Source organism: Rhinolophus sinicus, chromosome 2 (genome assembly GCF_057876585.1).
Source record: "Rhinolophus sinicus isolate RSI-liver-muscle chromosome 2, RSI-T2T, whole genome shotgun sequence".
NCBI lineage: Eukaryota > Metazoa > Chordata > Mammalia > Chiroptera > Rhinolophidae > Rhinolophus > Rhinolophus sinicus.
Window position 1 is genome coordinate 103,690,769 of NC_142502.1, and position 20,749 is coordinate 103,711,517.

Here is a 20,749-nt window from a genome sequence, read left to right on the forward strand (position 1 = left end):
TACAATATGGGGAATATAATCAATAATGTTGTAAAGACTATGTAGGGTGTCAGGTGGGTACTAGACTTAACGGGGGATTGCTTCATAGATTATATAAATGCCTAACCACTGCGCTGTACACCTGAAGCTAATCTAAAATAATATCGAATGCCAACTATAATTATAGATAGTCATGAGATGTAAAGTACAGCATAGGGCATATAGTGAATGGTACTGTGACAGCGATGGACAATGACAGAGGGGTAGTAGACTTGGGGGGGTGACACTTGTCAGGGGTGCAAATGTCTAATCATTATGTTGTTTTGTACAACTGAAAGTAATAAAAAAATTAAAAACAATACAAAACTGTGTCACCCAGAAGCCAACTTTCGTAGCGTTATGACTTAGAACTATTAAGATGATGTCCACTGTGTATTTTTCAGTTGAATTAATTAAAAGAAGAGGGAAAAGAGCTTTAAACATAGATTTAAAAAGAAAATGATTATTAATGGCCTTTAGAAATGTAAAATCACAATTTTTTGTAAGGTTTAAAATAATTTCTTACATAGGTTAAAGAAAAACAGATACTGCAATTATCCATATTTCCATGTATGCACAAAACCATTGTTTTGACTGCTGTTTTAAAATAAAGTACCTGCCATTTAAAGAGAGAGATTTATTATTATTAATTACAGGCTTTGACTTTTGTAGTGTCATGGAAAAACTATACCCTTCAAATTTCAGACTGTCAAAATTTTTTCTAAACAGTGTTTGTTTTGTCAGATACTTTTCCCCACTTGGAACTCCATTCATAATAGTTGTGTCTTTTTTACTGTGTGTCTCTCTTATTCTGACTTAAAAATGTACTCATGGACTTGTGCTTCCACCCAAGATGGAATAACAGATTCAATTTACTCTCTTGGCTGTAATCATATAACAAACAAAAACCCCAGAAAAAATATATGAAGTTTCAAACACTGAACAACAGGCAGCACAGGACACTGATCCCCAAGAAAGCAGAAACAGATGAACCTTACCTGGAGAGTTTCCAGGCTGCAGGGTGAGGAAGGGGAACAGGCAGAGCCTAGCAGTCTCCGTGGGTTGCGGAGGCCCAGGTGGCTACTGGAGTTTGGAGACGAGAGAGCTGCACAAGGCGAGACTCCAGAGGGCTGCAGGGGGTCCCCTTAAGTCTTCAGATGAGTACTGCTAAGTGCACAGGTGTGTGGAAACCACCCAAAGCTGAGAAAGAACCACCCAAAAGGGTTAGAGGGACTCCCCCCAGCCCCATTCTTTCTCAGGGTTGAGAATAGTTTGTGTTCCCACTAGCCAAAGAGAGAAAACCTCATAAGTCACAGGATATTGGGTTGAGTAGAAGGGTATGATTGCCTCAGCAGTGGGGCAAATGAAGCTCTAAACAAAAGACTGCTCTGATCCTTTCTCACAAAGCTTAAAAACAGGCCTCAAAAGGATCAAACTCTTTCCAAATAACTGCATCCCAGAACAAAGCTCAATATTTATGTTTATATGAAAATATCTCATCAAGGTAAAATTCACATTTGGCCTCCAGTCAAAATATCAGGCTTGGAATGAAACAGGCAAAATACAACACGTGAGGAAGAAAATAAATAAATTAAAACAGACCCAGAAATGATAGACAAAGATATTAAAACAGTTTATTACTATATTCCATATTTTCACCAAAGTAGAGGAAAGACTGAGAATGTTAAATAAATACGAAATATATTTAAAGACCCAAATTGGACATCTAGAGATGAAAACTACAGTGTGGGAGATGAAAAATATACTATATGGGATTTACAGCAAATTAGACAGTGCAGGAGAAAAGATCAGTAAACTTGAAGCCATAGCAATACAAACTATCCAAAATAAAACTCAGAGGAGAAATAAAAATTAGGAAAAAATGAATAGAGGATCAATGAGCTGTGAGGCATTTTCAGGTAGCCTGATATATATGTAATTGTAGTCTTGAGAAGAGGAGGGGAGTGCCAAGGATGTTTTTTAAAATGGCTAAAAATTTCCAAATTTGATAAAACTTGTAAACTCTGAGATCTAAGAAAAAAAAGGAAAAGGGAACAAAGAACAGATGTGACAAACAAAACAAATAGCAAGATATTAGATGTATACCAGATTATAGCAATAAACAAATCAACTATATAAAAATCTAAACCCAGTTAAAAGGCAGAGCTTAGTAGATCGGCTATAAAAGCAAGACTCAACTGTATGCTGCCTACAAGAAACCTAGTTTACATATTGAGATACAAATAGGCTAAAAGTGAAAGGTTGGAAAAGAATATTCCATGCTAATACTAATAAAGAAAGTTGGAATAACTATATTAATTTTAGACAAAGTAGATTTTAGAACAAAGATTATTATCAGGAATAAAGAGTCATTTCATAATGATAAAGTAGTCAATTCATCAAGTGGAATTAATAGTTCTAAATATTTATGCACCTAATGGAGCTTCAAAATGCATGAATCAGAAACTGATAGAACTGAAAGGAGAAGCAGATCCACAATTATAGTTGGATCTCTCTCAATAATTTATAGAACAAGTTGACAAAAACAGTCAGTAATAATTTAGAAGATCTAACAACACCATCAACAAATTGACCTAATTGGCATTTATATGACATTCTACCCATTACAATAGAATGTACATTCTATTTAATTGCACACAGAACATTTACTGTTATGGATCACATTTTGGTCCAGAAAATAATGTCAATAAATTTAAAATCACTTATAAAAAGTATGTCATTTGACCAAAAGGGAGCTAAATAAAAAATCAATAACAAAGATATCTGGAAATCCCCTAAATAGTTAGAAACTAACACACTTTAAAGAAACTCATGGGTCAAAGAAAAAAAAGTCAAAGATGAATTTAGAACATATTTTGTACTGATTGAAAATGAAAACACAACATGAAGTTTGTGGGATACAGCTAATGCAAGTGCTCAGCGGAAAATTCATAACACTAAATGCCTGTATTAGAGAAGGAGTAAAGTTGCAAACCAGTGTTCTCAGCTTCTACCTTAAGGAACTGAAAAAGAAGAAACAAAGTAAGCAGAAGAAATGAGTTAAAGGTAAAAGCCAAAAACCGCTAAAATAGAAAACAGGGAAATAATAGAGAAAGTCAATGAAATCAAAAGCTGGCTCTTTGAGAAGACCAATAAAATTGATATTAGCCTGGTGGATCAGGAGAAAAAGAGGAGACACAAGTTGCCAATATCAGGAATGCAAGAGTTGGTAAAGTTGCAGATCCAATAGTTATTAAAATGGGAAATAAGAGAATTATATGACTTACTTTATGCCAGTACATTAAACACTTAGATGAAATGGGAAAATTCCTTGAAAGATGCAAAATAACAAAGCTCACTTAAAAAGAAACTAATAACCTGAGTAAGCCTATATCTATTAAAGAAATTGAATTCCCCCAAAGAAAACTCTGGGTCCAAATGATTTCCCTGATGAATTGTACCAAACATTTTAGAAAGTCATAATACCAATTTCATACAAATTACTCCATAAAATTGATGAGGAGGGAATACTTCTTAACTCATTTCATGACACTGGTATTATTTTGATACTGAAACCAGACAAATTACATTGCAAAAAAAATATTACAGCCAAATATCCCTCATGAACGTAGTTGCAAAATTCTTAACAAAATTTTGGAACCAAATTGATTCCAACAACATTCTAAAAAGGATAAAATACAATGAACAAATGGAATTTGTCCCAGGAATGCAAAATTCGTTCAATATTTGAAAATCAGCATAATTTACCATGTTAACAGAGTGCAAAAGGGAAACCATATGACCAACTCAGTAGATGCAGAAAAAGCATTCAACAAAATCCAAAATGCATTGCTGATTAAAAACAACAAACTGGGAATAGAAGGGAACTTTTTCGATCTGACAGAGCATCTTTGTAAAATCAATATCTGAAATCATGTCTACAGCCATACCACCCTGCACATACCCATCTCATCTGAAATCATACTTAATGCTGAAAAACGGAATCCTTTCTCTAAGATCAGGAACAAGGCAAGATGTCCACCATCACCACTTTTATTTATCATTGAGCTGGAATTTCTACCCAGTGCAGTCAGATAGGAAAAAGAAAGAAAAGACATCCAAATTGCCAGGGAAGAAGTAAAACGTTATTCGCAGATGACATGATTGCCTGTAATTTCTAAAAAAAAAAGCTACTAGAACAATTAAGTACGCTTAGCAAAATTGCAGGATGCAAGATCAATATAGAAAAGTCAATTATGTTTCTATATACTAGTCAGAAGTTGAAATTTTAAAAGAATACCACTTACAGTAAAATACTTAATACCTAAGGGTAAATTTCATAAAAGATATGTAAGACCTCTACACTAGAAGCTATAAAATATTGAGAGAAATTAAAGAAAACCTAAATAAATGAATATTGTGTTCAAGGATTGGAGGAGGACTCAATATTGTCAGTTTTCTCTACAGATACAGATTCAGTGCAATCCCAGTCAAAATCCCAGCTGTCAATTTGTAGAAAGTCACAAACTGGTTTTAAAATCTTTATGGAAATGCAAAGGACCTAGAATAGCCAAAACAATTTTGATGAAGAACTTTGATGACTTAACACTATCTGATTTCTAAAAGTTATTATAGCTAAGTAATCAAAACAATGGTGTTGGTATGAAGATAAATAGATACATCCATGGAAAAGAAGAGTCCAGAAAAAATTATGGTCAATTTTTGAGTATGGTGCCAAGGCAGTCATGTGGAAAAAAGATAGTCTTTAAACAAATGGTGGTAGAACAATTTGATATTCATATACAAAAAACTGAATCCATACCTTGCATCATACATGTATGTAAAAGTTAAGTCAAAATTGATCATAGACAAAAATCTAAAGCCCAAATCTATAAAATTTTTAGAAGAAAATATTTGTGACTTTGGGTTTGGTAAAAATTTTGAGAGCATAAGACCAAAAGCATAATTTACAGAAGAAAAAAGATAAATTGGACTATATCAATATTAAGAACATCTTTTTGAAAGTCACCTTTAAGAGACTAAAAGGGCAAGCCACAGACTGGGAGAAAATATTCTCAAAATTCACATTTCATTAAAGGCTTGTATTCAGAATATATAAGGAACTGTGAAAACTCAAGAAAACAACCTGGTAAAAAATGGACAAATATTTGAACGAGACCCTTCACCAACGAAGCTACATGGATGGCAAATAAGTACATGAAAAGATGGTCAACATCATTAGTCATTGGGGAAATGCAAATTAAAACCGCAAGATACCACTGAATACGTTAAAATGTCTTTCGTTAAAAAGGCTTACAGTACCAAGTGTTGGTGAGGATGTGGAGCCACTACGCTCATATAATTCTGGCAGGAATGCAAAAATGGTGCAGCCACTTTGGAAAACAGTTTGGCACTGTCTTAAAGATCCAGAATGTAGACCTACCCTGTGACTTAGCCATTCCACTCCTAAGCATTTATCCAAGAGAAATGAATGTATATGACCATAAAGATTTGTATCCGAATACTCACAGCAGCTTTATTTGTAATAGGCAAAAATTAAAAAACAAAGGCATCAGTAGGTAAATAAACAATGCTCTGTTTCCATACAAGGGAATAGAACTCAGCAATAAAAAGGAATGAACTATTGATACACAGAACAATGTGTTTGATTCTCAATATAATAACAATAAGAGAAAGAAGCCAGGGAAAGAAGACATAATTCCATTTATAAGAAATTCTATAAAATACAACTATTCAGAAAGCAGGTCATCGATTGCCTGGAGACATAATGAGCTGGTAAGGGATGAATTCTAAAGGGACACAAGGAAACTTGTGAGTGACAAACATTCTTTATCTTGATTGTAGTGATGGCTTTATGGAGATATATATATATATATATATATATATATATATATATATATATATATATATATACACACACACACACACACATACGTATGTCAAAACTTAACAAATTGTATACTTTAAATATGTGCAGTTTATTGTATGTTAAATATATGTTACTAAATATGTAAAATATGTATACACTCATGTGTTCTTCAGCATTTATAACATGCTGCTCAAAGTTCAAAAATCATGTAAAGGACCCAGAATAATTTTTAGAAATTGTTTTCAGTGATTAAGTTTGATGAGGTGGGAAAACATGCAGTGTGTAGATCAAGTTTACTTAAAATTTTTAACTTAACTACAAAATTGAGAGACTAAATGAATGTTCCAATTTGGGCTTTCTGAAATTCTGAAGGAATTTTCAGAATGATAGATATCAAATGTTACATTTAATTGTGGAACATTGTTCTCCAACTGGTTGATAAATAAAGGAGAGAAAGGAAAGAATGTTGTAGAGCCCTAAGTATAAAATGGAGGAAGTCAACAGAATTCTAAGCTTGGGAGAAATGCTTATGAGCTTGATTGGACGACTAGGTATGTGTGGTAGGTAGAATAATGGCTCCTCAAAGATGTCCACATCCAAATCACTGGAATTGGTTAATATGTTACCTTACAGAGTAGAGGGGACTTTGTAGGTGTGATTAAGGCCAGAGACTTTGAGATGAGGACATTATCCTGAGTTATTCAAATGGACCTAACATAATCACATGGATTCTTAAGAAACTTAGGGAAGCAGAGAAACATTCCCAGCTGTGGTGAGAGGGAGATGCGAGGGAGAAGAGTGATCAGAGAGATGCAGCACTCCTGGCTTTGAAAATGGAGGACTGGGGTCAGGAGCTGAGGAATTTGGGTGGCCTCTAGAATCTGGAAAATGCAACGAAATGATTCTCTTCCTAGAGCCTCCAGAAGGAATGCAGCCCTGTTAACACTTTGATCTCAGCCCAGTGAGACCCAGTTCCAGCTTCTGGCCTCCAGAACTGTGAGATAATAAATGTGCATTACTTAGGCCAGTAAGTTTGTGGTCATTTGTTATGGCAGCTATAGGAAACCAACCAATACAGTGTGTAAGAAGGTAAAGCTCAGAATTAACAATGTTTTGCCAGAGGGTTGCAATGGAAAGTGAACTCTGTAATACCAAAATAACTTTTTCCATCCTTGAGAGTTGTTTTCCCTTACACATATCAAACCTCATTTTTCCATAAAGTAAAACATGTATTTATTCATTAAAAAGTAATTCTAAATATAAAACATTAGAGTAGGAATAAACCTTAGATATCATTCTGTTCTAACCCCCTGAAATTTATAGATGGAGAGAAAAACAGTGAGGGTCAGAGATTCCGCAGCTATAGTTACCAACAGATCAGAGTTTAAATTCAGGCATGGTTCAGTGCTCTACCCCATATACCCTTTAATTAGGAATTTGTTCTGAAATTGTGAAATATCTGAGTCACTATAAGAGGGTGTTTACTTAGGAAGATAGATGAATCTTTTTCTTAGTCAACATGATTAATTTATGAGATTAACTTGTCACCTTGGAAGGCCCGAGGAGCCTGACATGGAGGAGGTGGAATAAGTCATGCTAACAGACTTCTCTGGTCAGTAACTAGGTTTGCACACCGGAAGATACCAACTGAAAATGGAGGGGTTTAGGAGATGGTAGGAACACATCAAACCTGAATTTTCTTTATTTATTCCTGCCTGGTATGTTGCAGCCTTATAATTTCCATTTTTCTCTAGACTTCTCCCCAAACACTGAGTCTCTTCCTGTAACGGAACATCCACTTGTTCTCAAAACCCTGTGCCAGCCAGAGACCTCTGGTCATCAGACTCCAGAGCAGCAGTCTTCCATCTCTCTCCTCATCCCCATCCTCCTTCCTTCCTTTTCTACTTTTCTGGTAGGAATTGGAGTGGCCAAGGTTTTGTTCCTTCTACATAAGGGTTTGTTCGCAGACCCCAAAGGCTGTTCTTGAACACTTTTTCTCCTGGACATATAATGGACCCTGTGAAGCCATGATTTAAATCTGCTTAATTTATATTATAGTGCTTTGATGAGACAATACTTTAAGAGGATGCAATGTTACATAGAACCTTTATGTCAGGTTTCTTCCTTCTGCATTCCAGCTCTCTGAACCATCTCTTCCTCCAGTTGCTAGTTAATGTGTAATGTCTGAAACCACAGATAACACTAAGCCTACATATACTATGTTTTTTCCTATACATACCTACCTGTGATAAATATTAATTTATAAATTAGGCACAGTAAGAGATTAACAAAAATAATAAAATAGAACCATTATAACAATATACTGTAATAAAAGTGATGTGAATGTGGTCTCTCTCAAAATAGCTTATGGTAGTGAGCTCACCTTTTTACTTAAAAGAAGCCCTTCAAGGTTTCTCTCTGGCGGATCCAAATTACCAGCGTCACTGCTCTTGTGCTTTGGGGCTGCGATACTGAGGTAGTCGACCTGATAACCAAGATACTGTAGTAGTGATGGATAGGTGGGTAGCATGTACGTGGGTAAGCTGGGCAAAGGGATGATTCACGTCCCAGGCGGGATGCAGCAAGTGCCGCGAGATTTCATTACCTACTCAGAGCAGCACAAAATTAAAAACCTTTGAATTGTTTCTGAAATTTTCCATTTACTGTTTTCAGACCATAGTTGACCATGGAAAGCAAAACCACAGGTAAGGGGGGACTACTGTACTCAGAGATTGGCAGCTAGGTGTGGTCCTCTGTTCTTGACTGCCCGTGTTTAAGCCAAACTGATAGAATTCATAAGATAAATCTATGTGTACTCGTATGTATGCACAGACATATACTTGCAGTGCACTTCAAAGACATATTATGCTAGGGTTTTCTTAATTACCACCCCTCTGATTAGAACAGAATGTTATTTTTGCTTTTATAGTTGAACACTCAGGTTCTGTGTAATTCTCCAGATTAGATTTTTCAGAGTTAATTTAGAGAAGGAATATAGTCAACTGGTAATAGGGAGCTTCAGCACTGATTACTTATAGTGGCTGATATTTTATGACCTTTCTGTTGACTGCTTTTGAAAACCACAGTGCATTTCAGTGTTTATCGAGTGCCTCTTTTATGCTGTTCACCCACAGTACTAGGTGGTGGGATACCAAAATGAATGGGACACGCTGTCCGCCTATCTAGTGTTGTATTACAGGCCTTTGTCATATGTTACCTTGTTGGCCCATTCTTACAAATCATCAACAGACTTAGAATCAAACTGCTTGGCCCTCATGAATCAACCCAAGTTGATAATCTATCACTGTGGCCCAGGTAGAAATTTAATTTTTCTATGAAAACCGTGAACAAGTAGTAGAGACTCCTGCTGTCTTTACTCTTATCAGAATGTAAGTTCCATGGAGATAGAAATTGTTCTCTGTTGTTTACTGCAGTATCTCCATTGCCCAGAACCGTTCCTGGCACATTGTAGGTGCTCAGTAGATATTTGTTATATGAATAAGTGAATGGTTCCTTTCAGCTTTTCAACTCAGATGTCCCCTTCTTACAGTTTTCTTCTGACCTGAGCTGGCTATTCGATCCTTTGTGGATATGTTTTCCTTACATTCCATTGGCCAGAATTAGTCACATGACCACACTTAGCTGCAAGAAAGGAAATTGGGACTTTATTCTGGGAAGCTTCATGTCCAATTAAAAAGTAGAGATTTTATTTTTAAGGAAGAACTGGAGAAGAGGATACTGAGAATTGTTAGCAGTCCGCCACAACTCTAACAGCCATATATGTCAGGTACACCTTTGAGCCAGTAGGTGTCCTGAGTCGGTGTGGAGCCGGCCACAGCTAGCTGGTGAGAGGTAAGAGGCAACCCTTAAAGTCAAGAAAATACCCAAGAAGGACTCGGGAACTCATATACTGAGAGGAAAAGTGCGTTTACCAAAGAGATGCAATAAAGGAGGAAATTGTAGCTATAAAGTGGTAGTTCCATTTAGGATTCTCTTTCCTGTTTCCGTGACTGGACATCTTCGAGGCTTTGGTCCCTAAAAAGCTGATGCCGCAGTCGCTGCTAGAGGCTCGACCCAGAGCTTGGGCAGCACACTGGGCACGTGAAAGGCGCCCTCCGCTAAGGGCAAGGTGGGAGGATGAAAGAGAGAAGTGAAGTCTGGCTGACCAGTCTGTTCAGTTAACGTCTGGCTGCTCAGGTTGAGTGACTGCTTTTTGTTTTGTGATAAAACATATATAACAAAGTTTATCATTTTATCCATTTCTAAATGAACAAATCAGTGGCATTAAGTACATTCTTACTGCTGTGCAGTTGTCACCACTATTCTTTTTCAGAACTTTTACATCTTCCCAAACAAAAACAATGTACCTATTAAACAAGTTGCTACTCTCTCTCTTCCCTCCCCGCAGCCCTTGGCAATCTCTGTTCTGCTTTCTGTCTCTGAAGTTGCCTATTCTAGGTCCTTTATATAAGTGGAATCATACAGTGTTTGTCCTTTAGTGTCTGGCTTATTTCACTGAGCACCACGGTTTCAAGGTTCACCCACGTTGTTGCGTGTGTTAGAATTTCATTCTTTTTTACGGCTGAATAATACTCATTTTAATAATAATACATAATTCATACATACACAACACCATATTCGGTTTACGGGCACTTGGATTGTTTACACCTTTTGGCTGTTGTGTGTAATGCTGCTATGAACACTGGAGTACAGTGTGTGTTTGAGTCTGCTCTCACTTCTTTTGGGTGTATACCTAGGCGTGGAATCGGTGGATTATGTGGTAATTCTATGTTTGACATTTTCAGGAACCACCAAATTGTTCCACGGAATCTGTGCCATTGACGTTGTCATCAGCAGTGCATGAGGGTTCCAATTTCTCTACACCCTCACCAACACTTCTCATTTTTCCTTTTTTGATAATAGCCATGCGAATGGGTGTGGTGTCTCATTGTGATTTTGATTCTCGTTTCCCTTATGACTAATGATGTTGAGCATCTTTTCACGTGCTCACTGGCCATTTATATATCTTCTTGCAGCTTTCTTTTTAAGAGGAGAACAAATGAGTGTATGAGCATGTATAGGAGTATTGTCTGTCATCTCCCCATTCCCCACCCCCGTGTGGAGGAAGGAAATTAACTGAAGGAAAGTAGGTAAATAAATATAGTGTATTTCATATAGCTGTACTGTCTGTGTTTATATTAGGTCTTATTTCCTCTGTGTGCATATTTATCTCTTTTTTGTATGTATGTCTTGTCTACAAATAGATAACTTTCCTGACATTCCTGCGTTACTGGTCTTGATTGTTTAAGAGAGGCCTGCGGTTGAAAGTAAATGAGGGCTTTCCAGTTCATCCTTACATGGATATTTTCAAAGATGCACTTATATTGCATTCAAGTACAAGCCCTCGGTATACCTCCTTCCTTGTGTGTTTTTTCTTTTGTGTTTTAGTTTTGGGACGCTGAAAGCATTATGGCCCAGATATCTGTGGTACTTAGAAAGAAAGAATGGTGCTGTAATTTCCTGTGCTTCTAACAAAGTAGCCAGTTCCTATATTCTTTTTTGTCTTCTCTCTGAAAAGCATCCTATTAGATAGTGGGATAGCCTGGTGCAAAGTATCTATATTTTAACAAAAAGAGCAACACAGTAAGTAATATACATGGGGAATTAGTGGACAAAGCTTTAAAATGACTTCTCATTTGGGGGGATATGACAATTTAGTTATGTAAACTGGAGTTTTCAGTACACTGTTGATGAAATTTTAAGCGTATTCTCATGTTCCTGTTGCCTCTCAGGTGTTTGCTGAGTAGCACTTGGGAGAGTGTGTACTTACCTGGCACGTCCCTAACGGAAGGAACTGTGTGTTCCCTCTCTGATGTGGTGGGTAGCAATTTCACTCCTTTAGACAATTCAGAACAGTGAGTTTTATCGTAGCTTAATATTCATAGCTACATACTGATTTTAAATCCAGAATAAATCTAGGGTATAGGAAAGAAGAAAAAGCTCTTTTATGAAAAGAACTTTCTCAATGTGTCTTACAGGCTTTTAGGAGTTGTCTGTTCTTACTGCCTTTTATATAACACAAGATAAAAGAAAAAGGTTTTTTTTATTTGTTTGTTTACAAAAATCCATACCACCGCATGCCATAATTGGAATTAAGGAGAAATACTGTAAAGTTCAGTTTATTTTTTTATTTTTCCAGATTTAGTTGCCTTTTTTTTTTTTTTTTAACTTTTATTTATTTAAGTGTGTTTTTCCAGGACCCATCAGCTCCAAGTCACACAGTTGTTTCAATCTAGTTGTGGAGGGTGCAGCTCACAGTGGCCCACGTGGGGATCGAACCGGCAACCTTGTTATTGAGAGCACCGTGCTCTAACCAACTGAGCCAACTGGCTGCCCCCTTATCTACCTTTAAAAGTTCAAAATTTTGTGTTCTTGTTTTTATCTTTGCTTCTTAATTATTCATGCCCCTTTTCATATGGACTCTATACTACTCAGAACCATTCTTTGAGTTACAAAGATTACTTGCATCCCTTGAAGTATTAGAACCAAAAATGAAGAGTAAATTCCATTATCAAATGGGAATTATAAAGGTAGCAAGTCAACTTATACAAGTTTCTGATTTATTTGAATTTTAGAAAGCCATTGTTTCCAAAGGTCAGGGTTAGAACCAAAAAACAAAATGTTTTGTTGATTGACAATATTTTCGTTAAAAAATTTAGCTGACTCCCAAATGATGAGCATTCAAAAGAAAGGCATTGCCTTTGGATGTGTTGTAGTCGTGTTTTCTCAATGCTTTGTTTTTAGTTTTTTGTGATATTTGTGGTTGCACATGCTCGCCCAAATGATTGGAAAGTAAGTGGCAGACATCCTAACATCTCACCTCTAGATACTTCAGCATATGTCTCCTAAGAATGAGGATAGCATTCTACGTAAAACCACAATAGTATGTCACACTCCAGAATACTAACATTATACAGTAATAATAATCAAATGTACAGTCTGTTTTTCCAAATTTTTTTAATTCTCTCAAAAATGTACTTTTATAACTTTTTGTTCCCCTAATCCGGTAACCAGCCAAGGACCACACATTGCATTTGGTTGTTGTGTCTCTTTAGTCTCCTTTAAACTAGAACAGACCCCTCTGTCTTTTCTTTTCTTTTCCTTTCTTTTCGTTTTTTGGTCTTTTATAACACAAACATTATGAGGAGTCTAAGCCAGTAAGTAGTCTTATAGAATGTTCCACAACCTAATTTTGTGTTTTATTCTTGATTAGTTTCAGGTTAAACATTTTTGGTAGGACTACCACATACATGTATGCTTTTTTAAAATATATATATAAATAAATTTTATTGAGGAATATTGGGGAACAGTGTGCTTCTCCAGGGCCCGTCAGCCCCAAGTCGTTGTCCTTCAGTCTAGTTGTGGAGGGTACAGCTCAGCTCCAAGTCCAGTTGCTGTTTTCAGTCTTAGTTGGAGGGGGCCCAGCCCACCATCCCATGTGGCAATTGAACCGGCAACCCTGTTGTTCAGAGCTTGCACTCTAACCAAGTGAGCCCTCTGGCCACCCCCATGTATGCTTTTTATTACTGTGTTTCCCGAAAATAAGACCTAGCCAGACAATCAGCTCTAATGCATCTTTTGGAGCAAAAATTAATGTAAGACCTGGTATTATATTATAGTATATTATACTATACTATACTATATAAGACCTGGCCGGGTCTTATATTAATTTTTGCTCCAAAAGACGCATTAGAGCTGATTGTCCAGCTAGGTCTTATTTTGGGGGAAACAAGATGTATCACATCAGGAGGCAATATCAGTTTATATTATTGGTGATGTAGAGTTTGGTCATAATTCAGATCACTTGTGTTGAGGGGTTATCTGTCAAATCACTTCATTGGAAAGCCCTTTTTCCTTTTTTAGTAAGGAGTAATCTGTAGGTTCATGCTTTGAGACCATGTGGCTGTCCTATTCCCTAATAACATTTCACCTGGTGGATTTAATTTGTTTATTGATTTAATTCAGGGTTTCCCCAGGGGTCTATCGATGGATGTCAGTGTATCTGTGAAGCCCTGAGGACATTTGTGTGTGTGTGTGTGTGTGTGTGTGTGTGTGTATGTGTGTGTTTTTCCAAGGATACAGTCCATGACCTCCAAAATATTTAAAAGCTCTCTTCCCATACTCCCGTTTTTGAGGTGCCTTCTACAAGTTTCTATGCATCGGAGAAGTCTGTTATAAATGGTAGGTTTCTAGAAGCTGGGAATCAACCCTGTTCATCTAATTTTCCTAATTGTCTAGCCCAGGATTACATACAACTAAATACATAATTTTGGATGTTGTTTGTTTGAGAACACTTTGTTCTGGACTTTGCCTTATCCTGAGCCCAGCATTTGGCTTTCTGTGTTTGGCATAAACTGTACTAGGAAATAAAGCAAAGGGGCTTAGCCCCTGGATTTTGGTGTTCTCTTTGAAGATTTTTTTGGGCACAGCAAAATTTGACTTGCGTCTTTCTTGATAACTGAAGTAAATTGAGGTCAATTGGAAATGAGTTCAAACACTACAATATATGTTTCAGTTGTCTCGTTGTCAGTTGTATCAATACGTCATTTTTCACAGGTGTAAAGTAGCTTTTTTTACTGTGTAGAGGAGAAGGCCCAGCAGGAGACGTTAGGGAGCCTTACGTCCGTTAGCAGCCACCGTGGAACCGCTGTAGGAGTGTCTTTCTTGCCTTTCCTGCTTAAGGAGGAGAGCATCATGGCAGTGGCCAGCGACCTGTGTTTGTCTCATCTATTGATTAGCCTTTGGTAACATTAGTCATTCGGGTGACTGATAATACAGCTAACACTGGCATAGTATACTTCTGAAATATACGTTACACCATTTAATATATAGGATCACACTGTGAAAGCAGATATTATTGTTATTCTAATTACACAGGTTGAGGAAAAAGGTTTGTAAGAAGTTACAATAGCTGTAAGGAGCTCCAAATTCCTGTCCTTTCCGTCTTACCAACCTGAAAGAGGCGTTCTAGGAACTATAAACATGAACCAAGCGTGGTCCTTGCTTCTCAAGGATCTTTTAAATCCAATAAGTCTGTTTTCTTATGAATATATTACAGACGAAAAAATCAAGGGAAACGCTAGGGAAGTACAGAAAAGGGCAGACAACCTCCAAGTATAAGGTCAAGGTTGGTATGCTAGAGGTCACATTGGAGGGGGGAGAATGTTTGGGGAAGAAAAAGAATGACCAAAAGCATGGAGGTGGGAAAGCACAGGGCTTGTTATGGAAGAGGAATGGGTCTGATTTGGCTAGAACATGAGCTGCATGAAAAACAGTAAAAAGGGGGCGGCCGGATGGCTCAGTTGGTTAGAGCATGAGCTCTGAACAACAGGGTTGCCAGTTCGATTCCCACATGGGCCAGTGAGCTGTGTCCTCCACAACTAGATTGAAGGACAACGACTTGGGGCTGATGGGCCCTGGAGAAACACAATGTTCCCCAATGAAAATTAAAAAAAAACAAAAACAGTAAAAGAAAGTGGAAGCTAGACCTGGAAGATAGGTTAGGATCAGATTGTGAAGGGCCTTGATTCTCAAGCTAGGGGAGATCTTCGTTCTGTAGATATTTTTGAGCAGGAAATGGAAAATGTGGCCCTATAGAAGACCTAATAATAATCGTAATAAATGCTTACCTTTTAAAATGTGATTCTGTGCTAATCTCTTAACATGTTATCTTATTAATGCCTCTCAATAACTATGAACAATGTACTATGTCCATTTTACAGATGTGAAACTGAGGCTCAGTGAGATTCAGTAAGTTTGCACATGTCAAACAGATATTGCTACAGCTGGCACAGGGGTCTGTCAGATTCCAAAGCCTGTTCTGTTTACCACAGTGATATGTTCTTTTATCCGATCACCTGATAAGTTCTTGATTTTCTGTCAAGAATATGGCTGTACGAAAAGGACATTTTCAAAGTTCTGAAGGACTACTTCTGATGTGTAATTATGTTAAGGAATATAATCACCACCAAACCTGACTTATACTGCCGTCTAATTTGGGACCAGAGCTGGATGGGAAATTGAAGAGTTGGATGTTTTATTTACATGCCTCATGACATCAACACACGCTCATAGCAAATGTTTTTGTTTCCATTTTCAAAGTTTAACCTTATTGCCCCTAAATAAATCTTAAGAAGGTGAAGCTCAGTTCCTAGGAGCATTTTAAGATGCATAAAGAAGTGATATTTTCTCTAAAATGTTGTGTCTTCTCCATAGGTTATCTACTTATAAAAGACAATGACTACTGATGAAGGTGCCAAGAACAATGGAGAAAGCCCGGCAGCAGCTGTCGCTGCACAGGGAGAGGATATTACCATCAAAAAGGATAGGGGAGTATTAAAGGTGAGGCCGTAAGGGTGAATGACAAGGAGAGACACTTGCGATCTGGAAAGATTGTAAAAATCTTTTTTTTGAGGTTGGGGGCTGGACGTGGACAACGTTTGTTAGGATTTACTAAGTACCAGACGCCACAGCTAAATTCTCATTTCATCTCCTATCTTGAGGTTTATTTTTAATCCCAGATATAGATGGTGAACGGAGGCCCAGCTAGCTAGGTAAATTAACTTGCCCAGATCTGGGGGTCAGGTCCCAGTTATGTCTGATCCAAAAGGCTAGCCTCCCTATTCTCAGAGTGTATAAATGGGTTTTTATTTTAATAGAATATTTAAGTATGTTAAAGCTAGCCAAAGACAATTCAAAAGACTGTGTTTTGTTTTGTTTTTTAAGGAAAAAGAAAAGCTAACTTGCAAAGTTCAAAAGGATTTGTTTTTATGTACAAATACTGTACATGTACAGTGAAGATTTTTTTTGCAGTTTCATCAGAGAATATATCGCTTTTGAATTAGCTTTTGTCCTTTTAAAACACATTATGTTTTTTTCACTCTTTAGTTAATCATTTTTACTTGTGTTTTTTCTGTATCTCACAATGGTCTTGTGAGACCATCGGAGCACCTCTTGATTCTTCTATTTATATATGGAAAATGTATATTTGTATTCTATATAAACGAATAAACTGAAACTGAGAGGGGTTAAATGGCTTTGGTCATATTAAGTTATTTCTCCTACACTGTTGTTATACGTACAAGTTTTGTAGAATTAAATTTTTTTTGCTGAGATTATCTTATACTTTCTAAATATTATTACCACTAAGCTGAGTTCTAATATTTCCTTGTGTCTCAGTAGCAAATGAGAATTTTTCAGTTTGTTTTGTCTAATGTTGCTTATGTGAAAGCCTTTTTTCTGTGCCCGAATCTCTTCTGAATATACATGTTTTATATTAGCTTGCTGGGTTCCAAGCCAAATTGTGGAGACTTGTAACTACAGAATAAGGGTTTTATGGTATTGGTTTATATCATGCTGTCTTCTTTCAGAGGGCTTGTCAGCCTTTAGCTGTATGAATTCCTCATCCCAAACTCTGGAATGCTGTTCGAGATAGTGGAAATCGCAGCACGTCCTCAGCGTCTCCCTTCTCTTTCATCTTTTCAGAGCACCCTTATGGAGAGCATAGTCATGGACTTGCCTCAGGCGCTGGTTGTCCTGGGGCATAAACTAAGAAGGTTTTTCGGCTTGTAAGAAACTTTCTGGGATTGCAAGCCCTTTACATCAGATCACTTATCACTCTCTGGAGCCTCAAGTTTCTCAGTGGGGCTTTCGGTTAAGATTAAACAGGTCTACCGACTGTGTGACCTAGGGCAATTTAGTTAACCCACCTGTGAGGAAGTTTCCTCATTTGTAAAACTGGACTAATACTACTACCTACCTCACAGAGTTACCGGGATTACACAGAACATTTATTTAGCACAGTGTCTCGCCTAGGTAACCTCTCTTATAACGATCACATATATATATTTTTAAAAGACCAAGGTAGGTCTGAAGTCAATAACTAGCCCAGCAAGATAAAATTACATTGTGGAGCTTACATTTTTCAAATGAGTTGAGATTAGATTGTGTCCCTAAGGCATCTGCAGCTGTGGGCACAAGTTTAACCTGCTGGAGAAACCGGAAGTGACAGCACAGTATCCTTGCTGGTGTGGGCAGCGTCTGCCCCCCTGGTAGCCGCCCGTGCCTCGTGCCCAGTGACTTCTGTCCCGGAGGGGCAGATTCCCTCCTGGTGAGGCTCGGGCCCCCAGATACTGCCTGCAGTTCATGAACATGAGCATTTTTATCTATTTTTATTTTTTAATTATTTTTTTTTTTTCCAGTTACAGTTGACATTCAGTAGTATTTTATATTTGTTTCAGATGTACGGGAACATGAACGCTTAGAACATCGTGTGGTTTCTTTTAGATGAATTTCTTTTTGAAACCTTTTTTCTGTTTGAAGTCCTTGAAAGGTGGTTATCTTTTTTTTAAAGTAGCTTTTAATTTAATTTTTAAATTAGAATTATTTTCCCAGCTTTGTTGATACAATTAACCTGTAACATTATGTAACATTATGATGACTTGATACAGTTACGTTTCGAAATGATTACTACAGGGTTAGTTAACACCTCCATCACCTCACATATTTACCATTTCTTTTTTGTGGTGAGAACATTTAAGATCAAGTCTCTTAGCAGCTGTCAAGTATACAATAGAGTGTTGTTAATTATGGTCACCAGGCTGTGCACTAGACCCCCAGAATCTGTTCATCCTATATCTAAAATTTATACTCTTTGACTGACATCTCCCCGTTTCCTCCTTTAGCCCGTGGCAGCTACTGTTCTACTCTTTGTTTCTGTGAGTTCAGCTTTTTTAGATTCCATGTATAAGTGATATACAGTATTTTTCTTTCTCTGTCTGGCTTATTTCATTTAGCATAATGCCCTGAAGGTACATCCATATAGTCACAAATGGCACAATTTCCTTCTTTCTCATGGCTGAACAATATTCCTCTGTGTGTGTGTGTGTGTGTGTGTGTGTGTGTGTGTGACATCTTTATCCATGCAGCCATCAGTGGACACTTAGGTGGCTTCCAAGGCTTAGCAGCTGTGAACAATGCTACAATGAACATGGGAGTGCACATATCTCTCCAAGATAGTGATACTGTTTCCCCTGGATTTATATCCAGATGTAGAATTACTAGATTGTGTGTTCTATTTTTAATTTTTTGAGGAACCTCCATTTTGTTTTTCGTAGTGGCTGCACCAATTTACATTGCCACCAACAGTGCACCAGGGTTCCCTTTTCTCCACGTACTTGGCCAGCACTTCTTATCACATCTTTTTGATAATAGCCATTCTAACAGGTGTGAGGTGATCTCATTGTGGTTTTGATTTGCATTTCCGGAATTGTTTATGTCTTTTTCAGATGTTTCATTGTTAGTGTATAGAAAAGCAGTTGGTTTTGTATTCTGCAACTTTACTAAATTCACCAATTAGCTCTAATAGTTTTTTGATGAAGTAGCAGTAATGATTATTTTCCTTTAGAGACTGGGCTTTTGAACTAAGAAAGTTGTAGATTTGAAGTTCATAGTGTTTATGTGGTGATATAAAGGTGGGGCAAGTGGGACACATCTCAAAGAAGAATTTAGCAACAAATAATTGAATTATTTAGATAAAAATTCAGACGCTTCCCCCCAAAAGATGTTCATTGAACATTAGCTACCACCCTCTGTTATCTAATAAAAATGAGTAATTTGGCATAGGTGATTGACAGAATAAATTACACCACCATATGCCAGGATTTGATTTTCTTTTCCCAGAACTGACCAACTACATTAGTGGCTTTCTCTGCCAAGAACAAAATAAATATACTGGATTTTACAATAGCTAAATATTTTTCAGCTTAGAGGGTTGTTTGTTTGTTTTTTGTGTTTTTTTTTTTTTTGTCATTTCCTTTATTAGAAAACAAATTATTAAGTATCATATCAAACTGTGCAGTGATTCTGTTTTTTTATATATTGACTATTCTTCAAATAATAGGAAGTGTAATCTGTTATACCAGGAAATTGCACTTTTAGAAATTAAATCAAACTTGTGGAGTCTAGTCAAAAGCTAATGCAAGGAGGGAAGTAAATAAAACCTCACCTTTGAAACTTTGCTTTAGACTTCTTTTTGAATGGTTTTGAAAGTCAGTACTAATCTTTTCAGTCTAATTCAGTTTGTATATGAATTAGGTCTGTGTCTTGAGAAATTTTAGTGTCAAAGCAAGGAGGACATTAAACCAATGAGGCAGGATCTATTGGTTCATTATTTTGTAGCATTAAAGATTTAGAGTAGACCAGGACAATTTCTAACAGTGAGGGTTATTGAGAGAACTGGGAGGGGAGCCTTTAGAAAAGACAGATAATTATCTGCAAATCTGCCTGAGTGATATGAAATGGACTGTGTGATCTTTTCATTCTCTGATTAGAAGTTAAAAGTTCCACCTCTTTTTTCTTGATATTTGTCTTTTCTAGATCGTCAAAAGAGCGGGGAATAGTGAGGAATCACCAATGATCGGAGACAAAGTTTATGTCCATTACAACGGAAAATTGTCAAATGGGAAGAAGTTTGATTCCAGTCATGATCGAAAAGAACCATTTGTCTTTAGTCTTGGCAAAGGTAAGAGGGTATTTTTTCCCCCTCTTTCTTCTGCCTATCCCCCTCCCCCACTCCAGTTCCAGCCGTTATTTCTTAGTCTACTTGTGTAGGACACAGCTCCCCGGCCCATGCTCATATTATGAGCCTTGCACTTTCACTGGCTGAGGTAGTTGGTCGCCTGTCGTCGGTTGGCTGCTCACAGCAGCTCACAGCAGCCCACGACAACCTCCAGCTGCTCATAGCAGCCCAGCTCCAGGGAGAGCTGTTGTTCATAATCTTAG

At 37.2% G+C, this 20,749-nt stretch overlaps 1 protein-coding gene and 1 long non-coding RNA gene across 5 annotated transcripts in view; one reads left to right on the forward strand and one right to left on the reverse strand.

Moving 5' to 3' along the window:
* The window catches only part of FKBP5 (FKBP prolyl isomerase 5), a 95,925-nt gene that overhangs the window by 27,709 nt on the left and 47,467 nt on the right, over positions 1-20,749 (forward strand). For 2 of the 4 annotated variants that reach the window (XM_088795808.1, XM_019738723.3), the window contains 3 exons: positions 11,701-11,785; positions 16,184-16,309; positions 20,345-20,489. In XM_088795808.1, the coding sequence (XP_088651934.1) occupies positions 16,205-16,309; positions 20,345-20,489 (250 nt within the window). In that variant the 5' untranslated portion in view covers positions 11,701-11,785; positions 16,184-16,204. The remainder of the gene's footprint in view (positions 1-11,700; positions 11,786-16,183; positions 16,310-20,344; positions 20,490-20,749) is intronic. The other 2 variants (XM_088795809.1, XM_019738722.3) reach the window with 1 other exon arrangement.
* LOC141571635 (uncharacterized) overlaps positions 1-20,749 on the reverse strand; it is a 62,515-nt gene that overhangs the window by 18,720 nt on the left and 23,046 nt on the right. Inside the window, exon 2 of the long non-coding RNA XR_012496557.2 lies at positions 1,017-1,218. This is a non-coding gene — a long non-coding RNA (uncharacterized LOC141571635). The remainder of the gene's footprint in view (positions 1-1,016; positions 1,219-20,749) is intronic.